The 22,053-nt window shown below is 56.6% G+C and overlaps 2 protein-coding genes across 5 annotated transcripts; one reads left to right on the top strand and one right to left on the bottom strand.

Moving 5' to 3' along the window:
- Positions 1 to 267: 267 nt before the first annotated feature.
- tgfbi (transforming growth factor, beta-induced) lies at positions 268 to 12,316 on the bottom strand. Its single transcript, XM_029832126.1, has 17 exons — positions 12,173 to 12,316; positions 11,278 to 11,376; positions 6,810 to 6,874; positions 6,507 to 6,664; positions 6,162 to 6,326; positions 4,956 to 5,102; positions 4,673 to 4,814; positions 4,385 to 4,597; positions 3,107 to 3,244; positions 2,890 to 3,032; positions 2,639 to 2,775; positions 2,343 to 2,473; positions 1,856 to 1,980; positions 1,686 to 1,788; positions 934 to 1,001; positions 815 to 839; positions 268 to 731 (listed from the first exon to the last, which is right to left on the bottom strand). Exons 1-17 carry the CDS (start codon positions 12,283 to 12,285, stop codon positions 673 to 675), a joined length of 2,031 nt encoding a protein of 676 aa, XP_029687986.1. The 5' UTR covers positions 12,286 to 12,316; the 3' UTR covers positions 268 to 672.
- Positions 12,211 to 21,804, top strand: stard15 (StAR-related lipid transfer (START) domain containing 15). 4 transcript variants are annotated; one of them, XM_029832130.1, is made up of 8 exons: positions 12,377 to 12,507; positions 14,407 to 14,914; positions 15,013 to 15,243; positions 19,659 to 19,806; positions 19,880 to 19,983; positions 20,091 to 20,208; positions 20,281 to 20,333; positions 20,404 to 21,804. In XM_029832130.1, the coding sequence occupies exons 3-8, from the start codon at positions 15,091 to 15,093 to the stop codon at positions 20,617 to 20,619; spliced, it is 792 nt and encodes a 263-aa protein (XP_029687990.1). In that variant the 5' UTR covers positions 12,377 to 12,507; positions 14,407 to 14,914; positions 15,013 to 15,090; the 3' UTR covers positions 20,620 to 21,804. The 4 variants fall into 4 exon arrangements, with proteins under 4 accessions (XP_029687989.1, XP_029687991.1, XP_029687990.1 ...); XM_029832129.1 differs by lacking the exon at positions 12,377 to 12,507 and adding an exon at positions 12,211 to 12,347 and having other exon boundaries at positions 14,407 to 15,243; XM_029832128.1 differs by having other exon boundaries at positions 14,407 to 15,243.
- Positions 21,805 to 22,053: the final 249 nt, after the last annotated feature.

Below are 22,053 nucleotides of genomic sequence, written 5' to 3'. Positions count from 1 at the left end.
TCTCTCTCTCCCTCCCTCTCTCTCTCTCCCTCCCTCTCTCCTCCTACCTCTCTACCCCTCTCTCTCTCCTCTCCCCCTCTCTACCTCCCTCCCCCCCTCTCCCTCTCTCTCCCCCTCTCTACCTCCCTCCCCCCCCCTCTCTCCCCCTCTCTACCTCCCTCCCCCTCCCTCTCTCTCTCTCCCTCCCTCTCTCTCTCTCCCTCCCTCTCTCTCTCTCTACCTCTCTACCCCTCTCTCTCTCTCTCTCTCACACACACACACACACAGTTTGCCTTAGAGCTTAATTTTAGCTTTATTTTACAAACACATTTTTAAAAATAAAAACATGACAAACAAGCAACCCGATGATCAGGTTTGTTTGAACATGTGACATATAAAAAGGTTTCACACTTGGTAAAAGAGTTAAAAGTGAACGAGCGGTGAAGCTTCCTCCGATGACCTGACGCACGTTCGATTCTTGTTATGGCTAACTGGCTAACTGGCTAACTGGCTAACTGGCTAACTGGCTAACTGGCTAACTGGCGGCCTTTAACCGAGCTCCACCAATCAGACGACAGCGTCATGAGTGGGCCGACAGTCCTGAGCTGATGAGAGAAGAGATGTGGAGGAGGTACAGGGGAACTCAATGCTGCAGGTAAGGCTTCAGGTAAGGCCACGCCCCTTCAGGTGACATCACTGCATTTCCATTGTCCTGCTAGAGCGACTCTTCAACACCTTCTGGAAGAGATCATCTGGAAAACAACCACAAACAACAGTGGCAATCCATCAGTGTCCACCAGAAGAAACAGGAAACAGGAAACAGGAAACAACTCACTGTCCTTGAAGCTGTTCACGCCAGCCTGTAAGACCCAGAAGAGACCACATTCATGGACCATGACTCCAAGAACCAGTCACACAATCAGATGCTGCATGTTTGCGTGCTACACAACTCACCCTGGAGGGCAGAGCTGCTCTGGGGACGGCTGCAGGTCCGTCAGCTTGTTCTTGGTCCAACTTCAGAGCTGCAGAGACACAAAGAGACAACGTCTAAACTGCTGCAGGTTCAGGAGACTGTCTCCTCCTGGACCTCCAGAGTCTGTCTCCTCCTGGACCTCCAGAGTCTGTCTCCTCCTGGACCTCCGGAGTCTGTCTCCTTCTGGACCTCCAGAGTCTGTCTCCTTCTGGACCTCCAGAGTCTGTTTCCTGCTGGACCTCCAGAGTCTGTCTCCTCCTGGACCTCCAGAGTGTGTCTCCTCCTGGACCTCCAGAGTCTGTCTCCTCCTGGACCTCCAGAGTGTGTCTCCTCCTGGACCTCCAGAGTCTGTCTCCTCCTGGACCTCCAGAGTGTGTCTCCTCCTCCTGGACCTCCAGAGTCTGTTTCCTGCTGGACCTCCAGAGTCTGTCTCCTTCTGGACCTCCAGAGTCTGTTTCCTGCTGGACCTCCAGAGTCTGTCTCCTCCTGGACCTCCAGAGTGTGTCTCCTCCTCCTGGACCTCCAGAGTCTGTCTCCTTCTGGACCTCCAGAGTCTGTCTCCTCCTGGACCTCCAGAGTCTGTTTCCTGCTGGACCTCCAGAGTCTGTCTCCTCCTCCTGGACCTCCAGAGTCTGTCTCCTCCTCCTGGACCTCCAGAGTCCAACCCTAACCCTAATAATCCTTCTGCATGCTTGTGTCATGTGACTGTCATGTGACTGTAGCAGAGACTCACGGAGAGGCTTGAGGATGCTCCCGATGGCGTGGACGACCCCGTTGGTGGCCATTCGGTCGGCGTCGGCGATGGCGACCTTGTTGACGTACACGGTGTAGTTCCTCTGAAAGACAGACAGGCGCTCAGCAGCAGCTCTACAGACGCCTTCAGCAGCGTGAGCAGAGACCGACCACGGCCAGCTCCAGCCTGGCGCCCTGCAGGGGCCGGACCCGGGTGTGCGAGCTCATCCCCCCGCTGACCAGCAGACCCTCACCCAGGTGATACCGCAGCAGCGCCGACAGCTCCACGCCGTTGCCTAGGAGATGGAGACCAGAACCAGGGTGAGCAGAACCAGGGGGAGCAGAACCAGCGGGAGCAGAACCAGGGGGAGCAGAACCAGGGGGAGCAGAACCAGGGGGAACAGAACCAGGGGGAGCAGAACCAGGGGGAACAGAACCAGCGGGAGCAGAACCAGCGGGAACAGAACCAGGGGGAGCAGAACCAGGGGGAGCAGAACCAGGGGGAACAGAACCAGCGGGAACAGAACCAGGGGGAGCAGAACCAGGGGGAGCAGAACCAGGGGGAACAGAACCAGGGGGAGCAGAACCAGGGGGAGCAGAACCAGCGGGAGCAGAACCAGGGGGAGCAGAACCAGGGGGAGCAGAACCGGGCACTCACGCATCAGCCGGCTGAGCTCGCCGGGCGGCAGCGCGTTGAAGGCCTCGTTGGTGGGAGCGAAGAGGCTGAGCGCCCCCTGCTGGCTCAACAGTTGCGTCATCCCTGCTGTCTGCAGGGCACCGACCAGGAGGCTGAGGGAGGGGGGGGGGGACCTGAGATTACTGATCTGGGGTCAGAACTGGGGTCACTGAGCTGCACCCAGCGTCCCATTTAAGGATCAAAGGGCAGATGCTTGAGATGAAAGAGACTGAGAAGGACGTTGATCGTAGTTCCGACTTCATCAGTCACCAGCTCACCTGAAGCGGTCGTCGTCCTTCAGGACGTCCATGATTGTCCCTGTGGGCGGAGTCAGGAGTTTGTCCACAGTGAACAAGGTGGCAAAGCGTCCGGTCTTGTCATGAGCGGCGATGCAGGCGTTCTCGATGCAAAGGTTCTAGCAGAACAGTGAGAGAACGTGAGAACGTGGGACGGTGGGACGGTGGGACGGTGGTCACCCTCCCCGCTCAGACACCAGAACGTTGACAGCTGCTGAGGTTAGATGGCTCACGTTTCTGTAGACAAACACTCGCAGTCGGAGTCCACCCAGCGTCTCCAGCTCCTGGCCGTGGTACAGAGCCTGAGAGGACAGCTGGCCCTTCACCAGGTGGTTCCGCAACAGTTTTCGGAGCTCTGGAGTCACGGCAACACTTCCTGTGACACAAACACCCACAGCTCCCTCAGAGACGCTCATCCAGGAGGTGGACCAGACCTGGATCTGGACTCACCTTTGAAGGCCTCGTCCAGGGGAGCCAGCATGGTCAGAGCCTCAGAGCCCTTCAGGTGCGACACCAGCCCAGCATCCACAAACAGTTTGGTTGCTACGGTAACAGACGAGCCTTCGGCCAACTCCAGCAAGACCTTGGCTGAACACGCAGGAACAGTGGAAGAACAGTTGTTGCTGTGGTAGCACAGAGCAACACAACACACACCGACACACAACACGTGTGACGGGGTGTGTGACAGGGTGTGTGACAGGGTGTGTGACAGGGTGTGTGACAGAGTGTGTGACAGGGTGTGTAACCATGTGTGACAGAGTGTGTGACAGTGGGTGTGACGGGGTGTGTGACAGAGTGTGTGACAGGGTGTGTAACCATGTGTGTGACGGGGTGTGTGACAGTGGGTGTGACGGGGTGTGTGACAGTGGGTGTGACGGGGTGTGTGACAGTGGGTGTGACGGGGTGTGTGACAGGGTGTGACAGAGTGTGTGACAGGGTGTTTAACCATGTGTGTGACGGGGTGTGTGACAGTGGGTGTGACAGAGCGTGTGACAGTGGGTGTGACGGGGTGTGTGACAGAGTGTGTGACAGGGTGTGTGACAGTGGGTGTGACGGGGTGTGTGACAGAGTGTGTGACAGGGTGTGTGACAGGGTGTGACAGAGTGTGTGACAGGGTGTGTGACAGTGGGTGTGACGGGGTGTGTGACAGAGTGTGTGACAGGGTGTTTAACCATGTGTGACAGAGCGTGTGACAGTGGGTGTGACGGGGTGTGTGACAGAGTGTGTGACAGGGTGTGTGACAGTGGGTGTGACGGGGTGTGTGACAGTGGGTGTGACGGGGTGTGTGACAGAGTGTGTGACAGGGTGTGTGACAGTGGGTGTGACAGAGTGTGTGACAGGGTGTGACAGTTGCTAGCTGCTAGCTGAGTAGCAGTGTGCAGTTGTGCTGTCAGTTCTCTGGTTGCATTAATACTCATCACAGTATTAATACACATCTCAGTCTTAATCATATTCCTACTCAGTCTTAATCATATTCCTACTCAGTCTTAATGATATTCCTACTCAGTCTTGATTATATTCCTTCTCAGTCTTAATTATATTCCTTCTCAGTCTTAATGATATTCCTACTCAGTCTTAATGATATTCCTACTCAGTCTTAATGATATTGCTCATAATTACAGAGCGGGACTGTCACTTCGGCCTTTCCAGCTGTTTCAGCATCAGCGCAGCTCTGACTGATGCTTGCTAGATGTTCCTCAACGGTGCTGCTGCGTCTGCGCCTGGTACCTGAGTCTGGGATGAGCAGCTCACTGACATAGTGCACGACACCGTTGGTTCCCAGCTGATCTCTCTTGGTGACGATGGCCTTCCCGTTCAGGGTCATCTGGTCTCCGTCACAGCCCACCTCCAGAGTGGCGCCCTGCAGCGTCTCCATGGCGCTCCCTGACACGATGGACTCGGAACACTGCACGTGTCTCAGCATGTGAAAGTTGAGCAGGTCTGAGGACACAGTCACAGCTCAGAGACAGCACAGCTGGACAGCACAGGTGAGCGTGAGTGCCTCCTGCTGGTCACCTCTGAGAGCTACAGGGTCTCCCAGAATCCTGTTCAGGGTCTCCTGAGGAATCTTCTGGAAGGCCTCATTCGTGGGAGCAAAGACGGTGTACGAGCCCTCACCTTCCAACAAGGAGGTGAGACCTGCAGCAGCCATGGCCGCCTGGAACACACACACACACACACACACACACGCACACACACACACACACACACACGCACACACACACACACACACACACAGGAAGTGTGAGTCTAGAAACCTCTGGGACTCTGCTGCAGGTGCCGACCGCCTCACGCTCACCCGCAGCCTCTCCAGGTTGTCGTCCAGGTCAATAATGGCGTTGACGTTGTTTGAGATGGCTGTAATGACGCGGTCGACCACGTGCACGATGCCGTTAGAGGCACGTTGGTCAGGTTTGATCAGACGAGCACAGTTCACCGTCACGATCTGAGGAGGAAGACGACCTTCAGCTACAGGCTGCTGACAACCATCAGCGCAGTGGTGTGTCAGGGTCAGGGTCAGGGTCAGGGTCAGGGTCAGGGTCAGGGGGTTAGGGTCAGGGTTAGGGGGTTAGGGTCAGGGTTAGGGGGTTAGGGTCAGGGTCAGGGTTAGGGTCAGGGTCAGGGTTAGGGGGTTAGGGGGTTAGGGTCAGGGTTAGGGGGTTAGGGTCAGGGTCAGGGTTAGGGTCAGGGTTAGGGGGTTAGGGTCAGGGTTAGGGGGTTAGGGTCAGGGTCAGGGTTAGGGTTAGGGTCAGGGTCAGGGTCAGGGTTAGTGGGTCAGGGTTAGGGTTAGGGCTAGGGTCAGAGTTAGGGGGTTAGGGTCAGGGTTAGGGCTAGGGTTAGGGTCAGGGTTAGGGGGTTAGGGTCAGGGTCAGGGTCAGGGCTAGGGTTAGGGCTAGGGTCAGGGTTAGTGGGTCAGGGTCAGGGTCAGGGTTAGGGTTAGTGGGTTAGGGTCAGGGTTAGGGCTAGGGTCAGGGTTAGGGGGTTAGGGTCAGGGTTAGGGCTAGGGTCAGGGTTAGGGGGTCAGGGTTAGGGGGTTAGGGTCAGGGTAAGGGTCAGGGTTAGTGGGTTAGGGTCAGGGTTAGGGTAAGGGTCAGGGTCAGGGTTAGTGGGTCAGGGTTAGGGCTAGGGTTAGGGTTAGGGTTAGGGTCAGGGTTAGGGGGTTAGGGTCAGGGTAAGGGTCAGGGTAAGGGTTAGGGCTAGGGCTAGGGTTAGGGCTAGGGTCAGGGTAAGGGTCAGGGTCAGGGTTAGGGTTAGGGTTAGGGCTAGGGTCAGGGTTAGGGGGTTAGGGTCAGGGTAAGGGTCAGGGTAAGGGTTAGGGCTAGGGCTAGGGCTAGGGTTAGGGCTAGGGTCAGGGTAAGGGTCAGGGTTAGGGTTAGGGTCAGGGTTAGGGCTAGGGTTAGGGCTAGGGTCAGGGTAAGGGTCAGGGTCAGGGTTAGGGTTAGGGCTAGGGTCAGGGTTAGGGGGTTAGGGTCAGGGTCAGGGTTAGGGCTAGGGTTAGGGTTACCCCGTTGCTGTAGTGGTGGATGTGGACCGGGAAGTCCAGGTACATGGATGCAAAGGAGGAGCCATGTTTCAGCTCTTCAGACGTCAGCCGGCGATTGACCATGTGATAATGAAGAGCGTTGAGCAGCTCGATGTTCACGTTGCTGACCAGAGCGTCGAGGATCTCCTGCAGCAACACAGAGGAAGAGCAGACGTGTCCAAACATCAGGCCCAGGTTAGTGTTGATAATTCTGTGTGTGTGTCAACCTGACCTTCATCACACACACACACACACACACACACACACACACACACACACAGACATACATATACACTGGTGTCTGACTGGTGGCCGGGGAGCACTCACTGTGGGCAGGGCGGCCCAGGCCTTGTTACTGGGGGCGAAGAACGTGAAGCTTCCTGGACCTTCGATCTCCTCCTTCAGCTTCGCCCGCTCAGAGTACATCTGAGTGGTGGAGGCTCCGACCACAGCCAGGGTGTTGTAGATGTTCACCAGAGGCAGCTCTGCAGGAACGAGAGAAGAGCCGGCACCTTCAAACACTCACGTCGGTCTTTGGTATAGAAGAGCATCAGCAACCATGTTTGAACATTTTGGCAGAATCATTATTAGAGCACGAAAAGGCTCTTCTGTGGTTTCTGGAGGTCCTACCAGCAGGACAGCCTCTCGTTCCAGGAATCCGCTCATAACCTGGGCAGCACTCGTATGAAATCACCCTGTGGGAAGCAAGACAGCATATGAGCATCCATTTCCTGTTTGCAGCTCAACCACTTCCTGTTTGCAGCTCAACCACTTCCTGTTTGCAGCTCAACCACTTCCTGTTTGCAGCTCATCCATTTCCTGTTTGCAGCTCAACCACTTCCTGTTTGCAGCTCAACCACTTCCTGTTTGCAGCTCAACTATTTCCTGTTTGCAGCTCATCCATTTCCTGTTTGCAGCTCAACCACATAGGCTGTGTCCATAACCCCCCCCATACCCTACATAGGCTGTGTCCATAACCCCCCCCATACCCTACATAGGCTGTGTCCTAACCCCCCCCCCCCCATACCCTACATAGGCTGTGTCCATAACCCCCCCATACCCTACATAGGCTGTGTCCTAACCCCCCCTATACCCTACACAGGCTGTGTCCATAACCCCCCCTATACCCTACACAGGCTGTGTCCATAACCCCCCCCATACCCTACACAGGCTGTGTCCTAACCCCCCCTATACCCTACATAGGCTGTGTCCTAACCCCCCCATACCCTACATAGGCTGTGTCCTAACCCCCCCTATACCCTACATAGGCTGTGTCCATAACCCCCCCTACAGGGAACAGGGAACGAGTGAACGAGGGAACGAGTGAACGAGGGAACGAGTGAACAGGGAACGAGGGAACGAGTGAACAGGGAACGAGTGGGTTCAGAGTTAGGCTGCTCGCTCGTGCACTACTTTTCGCAGTGCATTGTGGGATACATTGAGTGCACTGGGGGGGGGGGGGGTCCTCTCGGTGCCTCCAGAGCCTCCCGATGTTCTGCAGCCTCACGAGAACCTCGTTAACATCACAGCAGACATATAAACTCCTGAGAGTGGAACATCAGCAGTTTCCATGACATCACCCACAGAACAACAACGCCGCCGGTTCTCCCATCATGCACTGGGAAATATGTTTGGTCTGGATCTGACCCGGTATGAGGAGGAGACGCCCCATGGAACAGCACAGGCTTCGGTGTGGGCGGAGCCTTCAAATCATCAACACCTTCAACATGAACTCCTGACAGGTGAGATCCAAACAAGAGCGACTGAGACCTGCTTCAGCTGGACTGGACACAACACAAAGACCTGCAGGAGACTTCCTGTCGGATCATGTGGACTATAATCAATCACGGAGACGTCCTGCAGCAGAACTGGGCTCCAACTCCTGGACTTGGAAACACACCAGAGAACCAGAACCACCTCATGGAAAAACACTAAAGCACCAGCAGGAGAGCAAATAAAAGGCTCCGAGAGTCTGAGCGTCCCGAGGTCTCAGGACCAGGCAGGAGACCTGGGGACCTGGCAGGAGACCTGGGGACCTGGCAGGAGACCTCAGGACCAGGCAGGAGACCTCAGGACCAGGCAGGAGACCTGGGGACCAGGCAGGAGACCTCAGGACCAGGCAGGAGACCTGGGGACCTGGCAGGAGACCTCAGGACCAGGCAGGAGACCTGGGGACCTGGCAGGAGACCTGGGGACCTGGCAGGAGACCTCAGGACCAGGCAGGAGACCTCAGGACCAGGCAGGAGACCTGGGGACCTGGCAGGAGACCTCAGGACCAGGCAGGAGACCTGGGGACCAGGCAGGAGACCTGGGGACCAGGCAGGAGACCTCAGGACCAGGCAGGAGACCTCGCAGGAGACCTGGGGACCTGGCAGGAGACCTCAGGACCAGGCAGGAGACCTGGGGACCTGCGTCCCACTGCTGCTTCCTGCCCCCCCCCCAGGTCTGAATGTGGTGGAAGGGTTGAGGTTGTGCCTCAAATCCAACATCGAAGCAACTCTGAAAAGAAATCGGATGAAACTGGACGTGTGTCATCGGTGAGGGCGGGACTGAAGGGACAGACACGCCCCCTTCCTGTCCCAGCTGACGCTGCTGGGTGCTACTGGGAGCTACTGGGTGCTACTGGGAGCTACTGGGTGCTGCTGGGTGCTGCTGGGTGCTACTGGGAGCTGCTGGGAGCTACTGGGTGCTACTGGGTGCTACTGGGAGCTGCTGGGTGCTACTGGGAGCTGCTGGGAGCTACTGGGTGCTACTGGGTGCTACTGGGTGCTACTGGGAGCTGCTGGGAGCTGCTGGGTGCTACTGGGTGCTACTGGGAGCTACTGGGAGCTACTGGGTGCTACTGGGTGCTGCTGGGTGCTACTGGGAGCTACTGGGAGCTGCTGGGTGCTGCTGGGTGCTACTGGGAGCTACTGGGCGCTACTGGGAGCTACTGGGTGCTACTGGGTGCTGCTGGGTGCTACTGGGTGCTACTGGGAGCTACTGGGAGCTGCTGGGTGCTACTGGGTGCTACTGGGAGCTACTGGGAGCTACTGGGTGCTACTGGGTGCTACTGGGAGCTGCTGGGCGCTACTGGGCGCTACTGGGTGCTACTGGGTGCTACTGGGTGCTGCTGGGTGCTGCTGGGAGCTGCTGGGAGCTACTGGGTGCTACTGGGAGCTGCTGGGCGCTACTGGGCGCTACTGGGTGCTACTGGGTGCTACTGGGTGCTACTGGGAGCTACTGGGTGCTACTGGGTGCTACTGGGCGCTACTGGGTGCTACTGGGTGCTACTGGGAGCTGCTGGGTGCTACTGGGAGCTGCTGGGTGCTACTGGGCGCCCTGCTTCCGTGGAACAGCGTTTACATGCCAGATGTGTGTTTTGGCTCAAGCCTCTGATTATTCCAGCAGATGGAAGCTGCTGGCACGGCCACAAAGATGGCGGCGGCGCTCCAGCAAAGCAAACACAGCCGCCTGCACAAACTGGCCCAGCATCAGCCAATCAGAGGGAGGGCAGCGGCGTGGCCTCAAACATCAAAGGTGGTGAAAATGATCAAAGGGAGTCCAACTAGTTCTGTCAGGGTTCTGGATGGTCAACAACCATCATCGATCACATGATGACAGCAGGTGAAATTAATGTGGGGGGGTGAGTGTGTGGGGGGGGTGTTTGTGTGTGTGTGTTTAGTGTGCGTGTGTGTGTGTGTGTGGGGGGGGGGACCATGACACAGGATCGGGCAGCGTGGTGTATTTTGATCCAATTGGCTGATTCTATTGGTCGGTCCTGTCAGGCTCAGCTGGGTTGCCATGGTAACCAAAGCTGCTCCTCAACAGGCAAAGTGTCAAACGTCGTTAAAGTGTGATTCCAAGAATGTCTGACAAATACACAAGATACACACACACACGCACACAGACACACACACACACACACACGCACACAGACACACACACACACACACGCACACACACACACACACGCACACACGCACACACACACACACACGCACACAGACACACACACACACACACGCACACACACGCACACACACACACACACAGACGCACACAGACACACACACACACACACAGACACACACACACACACATATGCACACACACACACACACACACAGACACACGCACACACACACACACACACACACTCTTGACAGCCTTTGGGTTCCAGAGCTGCTGTTTGCTCTCATTCTGGGGGAGGGGTCACCAGGGAGTTGTGAATGTTTCTTTGACTGACCTCTGACCTCTAGCTATCGGCCACTCTCTCTCTCTCTCTCTCTCTCACACACACACACCCACACACACACTGACTGGTGTGTGTGTGACCGCTGGGTCCAGTTGCAGCCTGACGTTTCTCTGCTTTACCAACAACATGAAGGTTCTGCGAGAACGTCCGAGGGGTCAGAGGTCAGAGGTCAGGGTCAGGGGCAGAGGACATTCGCCTTTCATGGCATCGCTGGCTCCACCCTCCCCTGCACTGTCACCTTCAGTCTGGTCTGCAGAACCACTGAGAACCACCAAGATGTCAAGATCCTCAAGGGAACTCTGGGAGTTCCAGGAGAGCTCTGGAAGCTCTGGGAACTCTGGAAGCTCTGGGAACTCTGGGAGTTCTGGGAACTCTGGGAGTTCTGGGAGTTCTGGGAGAGCTCTGGGCACTCTGGGAGTTCTGGGAACTCTGGGAGTTCTGGGAGTTCTGGGAGAGCTCTGGGAACTCTGGGAGTTCTGGGAGAGCTCTGGGCACTCTGGGAGTTCTGGGAACTCTGGGAGTTCTGGGAGTTCTGGGAGAGCTCTGGGCACTCTGGGAGTTCTGGGAGCTCTGGGAACTCTGGGAGTTCTGGGAGTTCTGGGAGTTCTGGGAGTTCTGGGAACTCTGGGAGTTCTGGGAGTTCCGGGAGTTCTGGGAGCTCTGGGAGCTCTGGGAGTTCTGGGAGAGCTCTGGGAGTTCTGGGAGCTCTGGGAACTCTGGGAGCTCTGGGAGTTCTGGGAGAGCACCAACACCAACATTCGGAAGGTGTGAAAAGAGCGGACACTGATGGTTGTGCCAGATGTTGGTGGTCCAGAGGAGACAGAAGAAGCGAGCCAGTCAGCCAATCCCAGCGTCACTTACGTGGGCTTCCCGCAGACCTTCCGATGGTACCACTGTTTACAGTTGGTGAAATATTTCCTGTTGGAATCGCTGAGACGCTGCATGGCACAAACGTTGGGCCTGGAACAGAACCAAGTCAAGAACAGTCATCTGGTTACTGTTATTCCTGCTATTCCCGTGTTATTCCCATTATTGCTGTGTTATTCCCGTGTTATTCCTGTTATTCCCGTGTTATTCCTGTTATTCCCATTATTGCTGTGTTATTCCCGTGTTATTCCTGCTATTCCCGTGTTATTCCCATTATTGCTGTGTTATTCCCGTGTTATTCCTGTTATTCCCGTGTTATTCCTGTTATTCCCATTATTGCTGTGTTATTCCCATTATTGCTTTGTTATTCCCGTTATTCCCGTGTTATTCCTGTTATTCCCGTGTTATTCCCATTATTGCTGTGTTATTCCCGTGTTATTCCCGTTATTCCCATTATTGCTGTTATTCCCGTGTTATTCCTGTTATTCCCATGTTATTCCTGTTATTCCCGTGTTATTCCCGTTATTCCCGTGTTATTCCCATTATTGCTGTGTTATTCCCGTGTTATTCCCGTTATTCCCATTATTGCTATCGATCCTCACACCGAGGCTTCAGTCACATCTGCACCGTCTGACGTTAAACTTGTCCAAATGTCCAAATCTAATTTCCAAATTGGAAAAATGTATTTAGTTCTTTTTTAATTGTGATTTTTTAAATTAATTAATGTAATTCATGAATACCATCATACGGATTAATACAAAAACGAACATTTGGACTTTTATAAAAGTTTATGAGAACACGAACCAGCTCCTGCACCGCAGGTTCTGACCCGGGTCTCCCGTCAGAACCGTAAATGACGTCAGCTGAGCCGCGGCCCGCTCACACTCACCCCTGCTGGCTGCCCCGGATCCGGCTGTGCCGCAGCACCGCCTGGTACGGAGACTGCGTCGCGCACGCAACCAGGACGAGGCTCAGACCCAGGACCGAGACCAGGACGTTCATCTTCAGCCACAGGAATGATATGCTCGTGTTCTGTCGGTGTTCCGGACTCCGCAGACCTGGAGGTGGGGCGGTTTATACGACCCAGAACAGGCGGAGGCGGAGCGGGGGAGGCGGGGTCGAGGGGCCAAACGCACCACAGAACCGAGTCCTGGAGCTCCGCAGACCTGCAGCTCTGTGAGGTCCAGTGGTCTTGGACCTGACTGGTTCTCCACAGACAGACAGGTAGGCAGGAAGACAGGCAGAAAGACAGGCAGGAAGACAGGCAGACAGGAAGACAGGCAGGCAGGAAGACAGGCAGGAAAAAAGAAAGAAAGAAAGAATTCCTCAGCAGTAATACAGAGAACATTAATGTCAACCTACGCCCCCTGCTGGACGCTACAAACCCTCCTCCCTGTCTCTATGCCTGTCTCCCTGCCTGTCTCCCTGCCTGTCTCCCTCCCTGTCTCCCTGCCTGTCTCTCTGCCTGTCTCCCTCCCTGTCTCTCTGCCTGTCTCCCTCCCTGTCTCCCTCCCTGTCTCTCTGCCTGTCTCCCTCCCTGTCTCCCTCCCTGTCTCTCTGCCTGTCTCCCTCCCTGTCTCTCTGCCTGTCTCTCTGCCTGTCTCTCTGTCTCCCTGTCTGTCTCCCTGTCTCCCTGCCTGTCTCTCTGCCTGTCTCCCTGCCTGTCTCTCTGCCTGTCTCCCTCCCTGTCTCCCTGCCTGTCTCTCTGCCTGTCTCCCTCCCTGTCTCTCTGCCTGTCTCCCTGCCTGTCTCTCTGCCTGTCTCCCTCCCTGTCTCTCTGCCTGTCTCCCTGCCTGTCTCTCTGCCTGTCTCCCTCCCTGTCTCTCTGCCTGTCTCCCTGCCTGTCTCTCTGCCTGTCTCCCTCCCTGTCTCCCTGCCTGCCTGTCTCTCTGCCTGTCTCTCTGCCTGTCTCTCTGCCTGTCTCTCTGCCTGTCTCCCTGCCTGTCTCTCTGCCTGTCTCCCTCCCTGTCTCTCTGCCTGTCTCCCTGCCTGTCTCTCTGCCTGTCTCCCTCCCTGTCTCTCTGCCTGTCTCTCTGCCTGTCTCTCTGCCTGTCTCCCTGCCTGTCTCTCTGCCTGTCTCCCTCCCTGTCTCCCTCCCTGTCTCCCTCCCTGTCTCTCTGCCTGTCTCCCTCCCTGTCTCTCTGCCTGTCTCTCTGCCTGTCTCTCTGTCTCCCTGTCTGTCTCCCTGTCTCCCTGCCTGTCTCTCTGCCTGTCTCCCTGCCTGTCTCTCTGCCTGTCTCCCTCCCTGTCTCCCTGCCTGTCTCTCTGCCTGTCTCCCTCCCTGTCTCTCTGCCTGTCTCCCTGCCTGTCTCTCTGCCTGTCTCCCTCCCTGTCTCTCTGCCTGTCTCTCTGCCTGTCTCCCTCCCTGTCTCTCTGCCTGTCTCCCTGCCTGTCTCTCTGCCTGTCTCCCTCCCTGTCTCCCTGCCTGTCTGTCTCTCTGCCTGTCTCTCTGCCTGTCTCTCTGCCTGTCTCTCTGCCTGTCTCCCTGCCTGTCTCTCTGCCTGTCTCCCTCCCTGTCTCCCTGCCTGTCTCCCTGCCTCTCCTCATCTAATGCCCATTAAAGGTCAGATCTGGGAGCGCTGGCTCCAGCCTGGGGGGGGGGGGGTTAGGGTTGGGGGGTGGGCGGCTGTTTCTCCTGCAGCTTCAGTCGAGATGCTTGTTGAAGACGTTGACCTACTTCACGTGGTGCCTGTCTCTCTGCCTGTCTCTCTGCCTGTCTCCCTGCCTGTCTCCCTGCCTGTCTCTCTGTCTCTCTGCCTGTCTTCCTGCCTGTCTCTCTGCCTGCCTGTCTCTCTGCCTGTCTCCCTGCCTGTCTCTCTGCCTGTCTTCCTGCCTGTCTCTCTGCCTGCCTGTCTCCCTGCCTGTCTCCCTGCCTGTCTCCCTGCCTGTCTCCCTGTCTCTCTGTCTCCCTGCCTGTCTCCCTGCCTGTCTCTCTGCCTGTCTCTCTGTCTCCCTGTCTCTCTGTCTCCCTGCCTGTCTCCCTGCCTGTCTCTCTGCCTGTCTCCCTGCCTGTCTCCCTGCCTGAAGAACAGGCGTTTTCCTGATCCCAACGCTTCCTTTGCTGCTGCCAGATGCTACGAGCTACGAGCGTTGACCTAAATTCTTCCTCCTCTGACTCTGCAGGAACTTTTTCCTCTTGTAAATATTTAAAAGCAGGAAAAGATCTCGCGTCCACCTGCAGCCGGACAACAGAACACCTTCAGCAGGAAGTGGCTGTGCTGACAGGAAACAGCCGATCCGACACTGTCGCCTTCAACATTCAACACAATCTTTATTTAAACTGTCAATCCCATCTTTGATTTTCTGGAATCTGAGTCGATTTAGTACAACAAGCTCCGCCCACTGCTTCACCTGGGGTCAGGCCCTGATGCTTTCACTGACCGTCGGAATTTGCAGTTTCCTTGAAAGCCACAGATGAGTGAAGCGCCATTAAAGAGCGTCTCAGACTGACCCAGCAGCACCTGGAAGCTTCCAGAAGATGAGGCGCTCGGCTGTGGTTATTACAGCGTAATAAACACACCTTCAGCCTGCTTTCAACAAGAAACCAAACGGATGCACACCTTTAAAATCCAGTTTTATATTCAGGAAGCTCCAGAACATTCCGAGTCTCTTCCATTGGAGCAGCGGGCAGGTGAGCTTGGATCCATCAGAAGAAGGTGTTGGTCTCCTGAACTCTGGTCAGAGTGAGAGGTCTGGGCGCCCTCTACCATCCCTTCATTATTTACCCAGGCTGTGACGTCAGAACCCTTTTAAGCAGCAGGTTTGGGGCTGGTCTGTAGAAGCCATCACACAGCGGAACCGTCCAGCATGCAGGTCCAGATCCCGGACGACTCGGACTTTGTCTCGTTCAGAGACCAGTGTCTGGGGACGGAGGGCTGGGTCAGCCACTACAGCAAGAGGGGGGCCACAGTGTGGTGTCGTGAGGAGGGGGAGGAGAACCGCGGTGTCCAGAAAATCAAGGTGAGCACCAGGAGGGTCTCCGGTGGACTCCAGCCTGATCGGGTCACCTCAGGCCCTGGGGAGGACTCAGGTTCCCGTAGCCTAGGTCTTTGTCTCCAACCTCTGCAAAGTCTTAGAAGCTTTAAACCATCAGGGCTGAGTGTCGGTCAACCAGGTAAGGTCAGAGCGTGAAGGAGCTAATGCTAATGCTAATATCAACGCTCAGAGGGAACATCCAGTTAGGATGAGTTGTACAAAGGTGATCGTTCTATGATGTGTGCTTGTGAAGACCTCCAGAATATAATTCTTTCAAGTGAAGCACCTTGATCTACGGCCACCAGAGACCTTCTGGGACCTTCACAGCCGTCACAGGACCAGAACACCCAGCAGCTGGGACGGGTCCGAGCAGGAGCTCACGTCTCGTCTGAGCTCTTGTGGATCTTCATGAACCTGAACCGTTGGAGTTCTCAGTTCCGTTCTTTGTTCTCATCCTCAACGTTTAAAAACACTGTTTCACCTGCTTCTCAAGCTTCTCCTGATGACGTGTGAGCTGTCAGATGATCCAGGAGCAGCTTTACTGGAACATTTCAGCTGACAAAGACCTGAAGCAGCAGCTGCTGAATGATTGATGCTGCCGCTCCTGCTGATTGAGTTACATGCAGTGGAAAACACGCCTGAGGTCTGTCAGAGGACGCGTCCTGCTGGGGACGTCTGAGGTCTGTCAGAGGACGCGTCCTGGTGAGGACGCCTGAGGTCTGTCAGAGGACGCGTCCTGGTGAGGACGTCTGACGTCTGTCAGAGGACGCGTCCTGCTGGGGACGCCTGAGGTCTGTCAGAGGACGCGTCCTGCTGGGGACGTCTGACGTCTGTCAGAGGACGCGTCCTGGTGAGGACGTCTGAGGTCTGTCAGAGGACGCGTCCTGGTGAGGACGCCTGAGGTCTGTCAGAGGACGCGTCCTGGTGAGGACGTCTGAGGTCTGTCAGAGGACGCGTCCTGGTGAGGACGCCTGAGGTCTGTCAGAGGACGCGTCCTGGTGAGGACGCCTGAGGTCTGTCAGAGGACGCGTCCTGGTGAGGACGCCTGAGGTCTGTCAGAGGACGCGTCCTGGTGAGGACGTCTGACGTCTGTCAGAGGACGCGTCCTGGTGAGGACGTCTGACGTCTGTCAGAGGACGCGTCCTGCTGGGGACGCCTGAGGTCTGTCAGAGGACGCGTCCTGGTGAGGACGTCTGACGTCTGTCAGAGGACGCGTCCTGCTGGGGACGTCTGACGTCTGTCAGAGGACGCGTCCTGGTGAGGACGCCTGACGTCTGTCAGAGGACGCGTCCTGCTGGGGACGTCTGACGTCTGTCAGAGGACGCGTCCTGCTGGGGACGTCTGACGTCTGTCAGAGGACGCGTCCTGGTGAGGACGCCTGACGTCTGTCAGAGGACGCGTCCTGGTGGGGACGTCTGACGTCTGTCAGAGGACGCGTCCTGCTGGGGACGCCTGACGTCTGTCAGAGGACGCGTCCTGCTGGGGACGCCTGTCAGAGGACGCGTCCTGCTGGGGACGCCTGTCAGAGGACGCGTCCTGGTGGGGACGCCTGTCAGAGGACGCATCCTGGTGGGGACGCCTGTCAGAGGACGCGTCCTGGTGAGGACGTCTGACGTCTGTCAGAGGACGCGTCCAGCGGGGGCGCCTGACATCTGTCAGAGGACGCGTCCTGCTGGGGACGCCTGACGTCTGTCAGAGGACGCGTCCTGGTGAGGACGTCTGAGGTCTGTCAGAGGACGCGTCCTGGTGAGGACGCCTGAGGTCAGTCAGAGGACGCGTCCTGGTGAGGACGCCTGAGGTCTGTCAGAGGACGCGTCCTGCTGGGGACGTCTGACGTCTGTCAGAGGACGCGTCCTGCTGAGGACGCCTGTCAGAGGACGCGTCCTGCTGGGGACGTCTGACGTCTGTCAAAGGACGCGTCCTGCTGGGGACGTCTGTCAGAGGACGCGTGTCAGAGGACGCGTCCTGCTGAGGACGCCTGTCAGAGGACGCGTCCTGCTGAGGACGCCTGTCAGAGGACGCGTGTCAGAGGACGCGTCCTGGTGGGGACGTCTGACGTCTGTCAGAGGACGCGTCCTGGTGAGGACGCCTGAGGTCTGTCAGAGGACGCGTCCTGGTGAGGACGTCTGACGTCTGTCAGAGGACGCGTCCTGCTGGGGACGCCTGAGGTCTGTCAGAGGACGCGTCCTGCTGGGGACGTCTGACGTCTGTCAGAGGACGCGTCCTGGTGAGGACGTCTGAGGTCTGTCAGAGGACGCGTCCTGGTGAGGACGCCTGAGGTCTGTCAGAGGACGCGTCCTGGTGAGGACGTCTGAGGTCTGTCAGAGGACGCGTCCTGGTGAGGACGCCTGAGGTCTGTCAGAGGACGCGTCCTGGTGAGGACGCCTGAGGTCTGTCAGAGGACGCGTCCTGGTGAGGACGCCTGAGGTCTGTCAGAGGACGCGTCCTGGTGAGGACGTCTGACGTCTGTCAGAGGACGCGTCCTGGTGAGGACGTCTGACGTCTGTCAGAGGACGCGTCCTGCTGGGGACGCCTGAGGTCTGTCAGAGGACGCGTCCTGGTGAGGACGTCTGACGTCTGTCAGAGGACGCGTCCTGCTGGGGACGTCTGACGTCTGTCAGAGGACGCGTCCTGGTGAGGACGCCTGACGTCTGTCAGAGGACGCGTCCTGCTGGGGACGTCTGACGTCTGTCAGAGGACGCGTCCTGCTGGGGACGTCTGACGTCTGTCAGAGGACGCGTCCTGGTGAGGACGCCTGACGTCTGTCAGAGGACGCGTCCTGGTGAGGACGTCTGACGTCTGTCAGAGGACGCGTCCTGGTGAGGACGCCTGACGTCTGTCAGAGGACGCGTCCTGGTGGGGACGTCTGACGTCTGTCAGAGGACGCGTCCTGCTGGGGACGCCTGACGTCTGTCAGAGGACGCGTCCTGCTGGGGACGCCTGTCAGAGGACGCGTCCTGCTGGGGACGCCTGTCAGAGGACGCGTCCTGGTGGGGACGCCTGTCAGAGGACGCATCCTGGTGGGGACGCCTGTCAGAGGACGCGTCCTGGTGAGGACATCTGACGTCTGTCAGAGGACGCGTCCAGCGGGGGCGCCTGACATCTGTCAGAGGACGCGTCCTGCTGGGGACGCCTGACGTCTGTCAGAGGACGCGTCCTGGTGAGGACGTCTGAGGTCTGTCAGAGGACGCGTCCTGGTGAGGACGCCTGAGGTCAGTCAGAGGACGCGTCCTGGTGAGGACGCCTGAGGTCTGTCAGAGGACGCGTCCTGCTGGGGACGTCTGACGTCTGTCAGAGGACGCGTCCTGCTGAGGACGCCTGTCAGAGGACGCGTCCTGCTGGGGACGTCTGACGTCTGTCAAAGGACGCGTCCTGCTGGGGACGTCTGTCAGAGGACGCGTGTCAGAGGACGCGTCCTGCTGAGGACGCCTGTCAGAGGACGCGTCCTGCTGAGGACGCCTGTCAGAGGACGCGTGTCAGAGGACGCGTCCTGCTGAGGACGCCTGTCAGAGGACGCGTCCTGCTGAGGATGCCTGTCAGAGGACGCGTCCTGCTGAGGACGCCTGTCAGAGGACGCGTCCTGCTGAGGACGTCTGACGTCTGTCAGAGGACGCGTCCTGCTGAGGACGCCTGTCAGAGGACGCGTCCTGCTGAGGACGCCTGTCAGAGGACGCGTCCTGCTGAGGACGCCTGTCAGAGGACGCGTCCTGCTGAGGACGTCTGACGTCTGTCAGAGGACGCGTCCTGCTGGGGACGCCTGACATCTGTCAGAGGACGCGTCCTGCTGGGGACGCCTGACGTCTGTCAGAGGACGCGTCCTGGTGAGGACGTCTGAGGTCTGTCAGAGGACGCGTCCTGGTGAGGACGCCTGAGGTCAGTCAGAGGACGCGTCCTGGTGAGGACGCCTGAGGTCTGTCAGAGGACGCGTCCTGCTGGGGACGTCTGACGTCTGTCAGAGGACGCGTCCTGCTGAGGACGCCTGTCAGAGGACGCGTCCTGCTGGGGACGTCTGTCAGAGGACGCGTCCTGCTGGGGACGTCTGTCAGAGGACGCGTCCTGCTGGGGACGTCTGACGTCTGTCAAAGGACGCGTCCTGCTGGGGACGTCTGACGTCTGTCAAAGGACGCGTCCTGCTGGGGACGTCTGAGGTCTGTCAGAGGACGCGTCCTGGTGAGGACGCCTGAGGTCTGTCAGAGGACGCGTCCTGCTGAGGACGTCTGAGGTCTGTCAGAGGACGCGTCCTGCTCTGAGGACGTGAGACCCGAAGGGATCCAGTCAGTCTCTCCGAGAGGGCGGAGTCAACCACATTAGCTGGGGCAGAGGCGGGACTACACCTGGGATAATAAGCCCCGCCCAGCTCTGTTCCTCTGAAACGTGATCATTATGTCTTTCTGTCTCAGATGAGGATTGTTTGTAAGGACGTGGACGCTGAGACGTTGTACGACGTCCTCCATGACACCAGCTATCGCAGCAAGTGGGACACCAACATGATCGACACGTACGACATCGCCAAGCTGACCGCCAACGCCGACGTGGGCTATTACTCCTGTCAGTGAAGCTAACTCACGTAGCATCATGCTAGCACTGTGCTGCTCCGCTTCAGGCTGTGTTCTGTGTGCAGGGAGATGTCCAGTCCCCCTGAAGAACAGAGACTTTGTGACCATGAGGTCTTGGCTTCCTCTTGGGAACGACTACCTGATCATTAACTACTCCGTCAAACACCCGGTGAGCAAAGTCTGAGAGGAGCAACATCTGAGCTGCTCCACAAAGATCAGACAAACGACCCCTGGTCGTCGGGTAGGTCATAACGCTGCAGCCATTCGTCTCCATAGCAACACCCTCCCAAAAAGGGCTACATCCGGGCGGTGTCCCTGCTGACCGGATACCTGATCCAGCCCACTGGAGCCACCTGCTCCACCCTGTACTACCTGACCCAGGTGGACCCCAGAGGTGAGGTCATGGAGCCCACGGTAGCATGGCTCTAGCTAACCATGACCCCCCCCCCCCCCCATGTGTCCACAGGGTCCTTACCTAAGTGGGCGGTGAACAGAGTCTCCCAGTTCGTAGCACCAAAGGTAAAGTTCTCCTCTCCTGTCGATGAACCTTTCCTGGTCATGTGACCTCCGTCTGTCTCCACCCCCTCAGGCCATGAGGAAGATCTACAAAGCAGCTCTGAAGTATCCAGAGTGGAAGATGAGACACGGCCCAAACCTGAAGCCCTGGAGGTTCCCGGAGCAGAACGTGCTGCCGAGCATCAGCGTGTCCGAGCTGAGGCAGCAGCGGGTGGATTCTCTGGAGAACATCGACGAGAGCGGCGTGAGCGAGGAGAAGGTTCCTCACAGCGATGACGAGGAGACATAAACTCAGCAGGACGTCCTCCTGCCTGCTGACGTGTGTGTGTGTGTGTGTGTGTGTGTGAGAGAGAGAGAGAGAGAGCGACACACATGAAGTGAACCTGAACGCATCATTCTCAGCATTACCTACTGGCTTGGTGGCACCAGGTGTGTTCGGTGGCACCAGGTGTGTTCGGTGGCACCAGGTGTGTTCGGTGGCATCAGGTGTGTTCGGTGGCACCAGGTGTGTTCGGTGGCACCAGGTGTGTTCGGTGGCACCAGGTGTGTTCGGTGGCACCAGGTGTGTTTGGGTGAACTCAGATCAGTTTGGTTCCTTTTACTGATCAATAACCATTAACAACACTCCACATTTAAAGGTTCGTATTTTTCCAGCCCATTTAAACATCAAAATGTAACAGAATGTTTATATCTGTGATGTTAGCATGCTAACCTGCTAGCGCTGCTAGTCCTGTAATACCGCAGATCCTCTCTAGAGGTGATACCCTCATATTACAACAGCTCAGTTTCCATATTTCAACAATTATTTTACTTTGAAAGAAATCACGAAGTTCTAAACTCGCTTAGAGATTTTCATCACCACTAACAAAAACAACAACAAGTCTTGGAAAGAGTTTAGAGAGTTAAGTCCTGAACTCTGTCTGATCTCAGATGCCTTGTTTTGTTAATTATGTCATAACGATTTTAAAGATCCTGGTTTAAATTGGTTTTTAGACAAAAAAGAGTGTTTTTTAATCTTTGTTTCTTTCTGAGCGAGCTTATCCTTCGTCTGAGTACCGCTGCTGGCCGCACGGGGGCGCTGTTGGCCAACAGTTTGAATACTTTGGACATTTCTTCGTGAGGCCTTCACGGACTTCACGACTAGTGGGATTTGCACCCTTTTCTGGACGAAGGTTTCGTTTCCCGTGTGTGGCTGCAGGACAGGATGTGAAGAAGAAGCTCCAAACATCTCTGCCAGAGGAAACGTCTGCTTCCTGGAAAAGCAGCTGGTCTCCTGCTCCTGACCAGGCGCGATTGTCTCAGGCACTTCCTGTTTCCTGCCTGCACAGTTCTGATTGTTGTTTTGTTCTTGAGGAGGAAACTGCCCCTCATGAGAGAAGTCCTTCTCAGTCCTGTTCTTCCAGAGAGCGTTAAAGAGACAGTCGCTCATGTTGCCTCCTCGTATCCCTTTGATCACGAATAAAATCATATAACTTCTGGATTCTACTTTTCCTTCTTTGACTGAACTTGTATTTGTTTTGGATCCGCAGTACAGGTTGGGCTTTCAGAGTTACACTTTGGAGATGAATATGACCCACAAGAGTCACATGGAGCCTTTTGTACATCTTTCCCTGTAAATCAGTAGAAGATCAATCAATCAGTCAATCAATCAATCAATCATACAAATCTCCAACATACATAATCCAAGTCAAGTATTTTATTGATAAAATATAATGCTCCTAAT

This window comes from Takifugu rubripes, unplaced genomic scaffold, assembly GCF_901000725.2.
Source record: "Takifugu rubripes unplaced genomic scaffold, fTakRub1.2, whole genome shotgun sequence".
NCBI lineage: Eukaryota > Metazoa > Chordata > Actinopteri > Tetraodontiformes > Tetraodontidae > Takifugu > Takifugu rubripes.
The sequence above is the reverse complement of the archived record's forward strand: the minus strand, read 5'-3'. Positions and strand labels throughout refer to the sequence as shown.

What these genes read in the sequence shown, in the direction of transcription:
- tgfbi (XM_029832126.1), bottom strand. Translation starts at nt 12,285, where the DNA reads ATGAACGTCCTGGTCTCGGTCCTGGGTCTGAGCCTCGTCCTGGTTGCG. An exon ending in AAGGTCTGCGGGAAGCCCAC is followed by an intron (nt 6,875 to 11,277) that starts GTAAGTGACGCT and finishes TGCTTCCCACAG; the next exon opens with GGTGATTTCATACGAGTGCT. An exon ending in ACAACCTGGAGAGGCTGCGG is followed by an intron (nt 4,815 to 4,955) that starts GTGAGCGTGAGG and finishes TGTGTGTTCCAG; the next exon opens with GCGGCCATGGCTGCTGCAGG.
- stard15 (XM_029832129.1), top strand. Translation starts at nt 15,091, where the DNA reads ATGCAGGTCCAGATCCCGGACGACTCGGACTTTGTCTCGTTCAGAGAC. An exon ending in ACTACTCCGTCAAACACCCG is followed by an intron (nt 19,984 to 20,090) that starts GTGAGCAAAGTC and finishes TCGTCTCCATAG; the next exon opens with CAACACCCTCCCAAAAAGGG. An exon ending in GACCCAGGTGGACCCCAGAG is followed by an intron (nt 20,209 to 20,280) that starts GTGAGGTCATGG and finishes ATGTGTCCACAG; the next exon opens with GGTCCTTACCTAAGTGGGCG.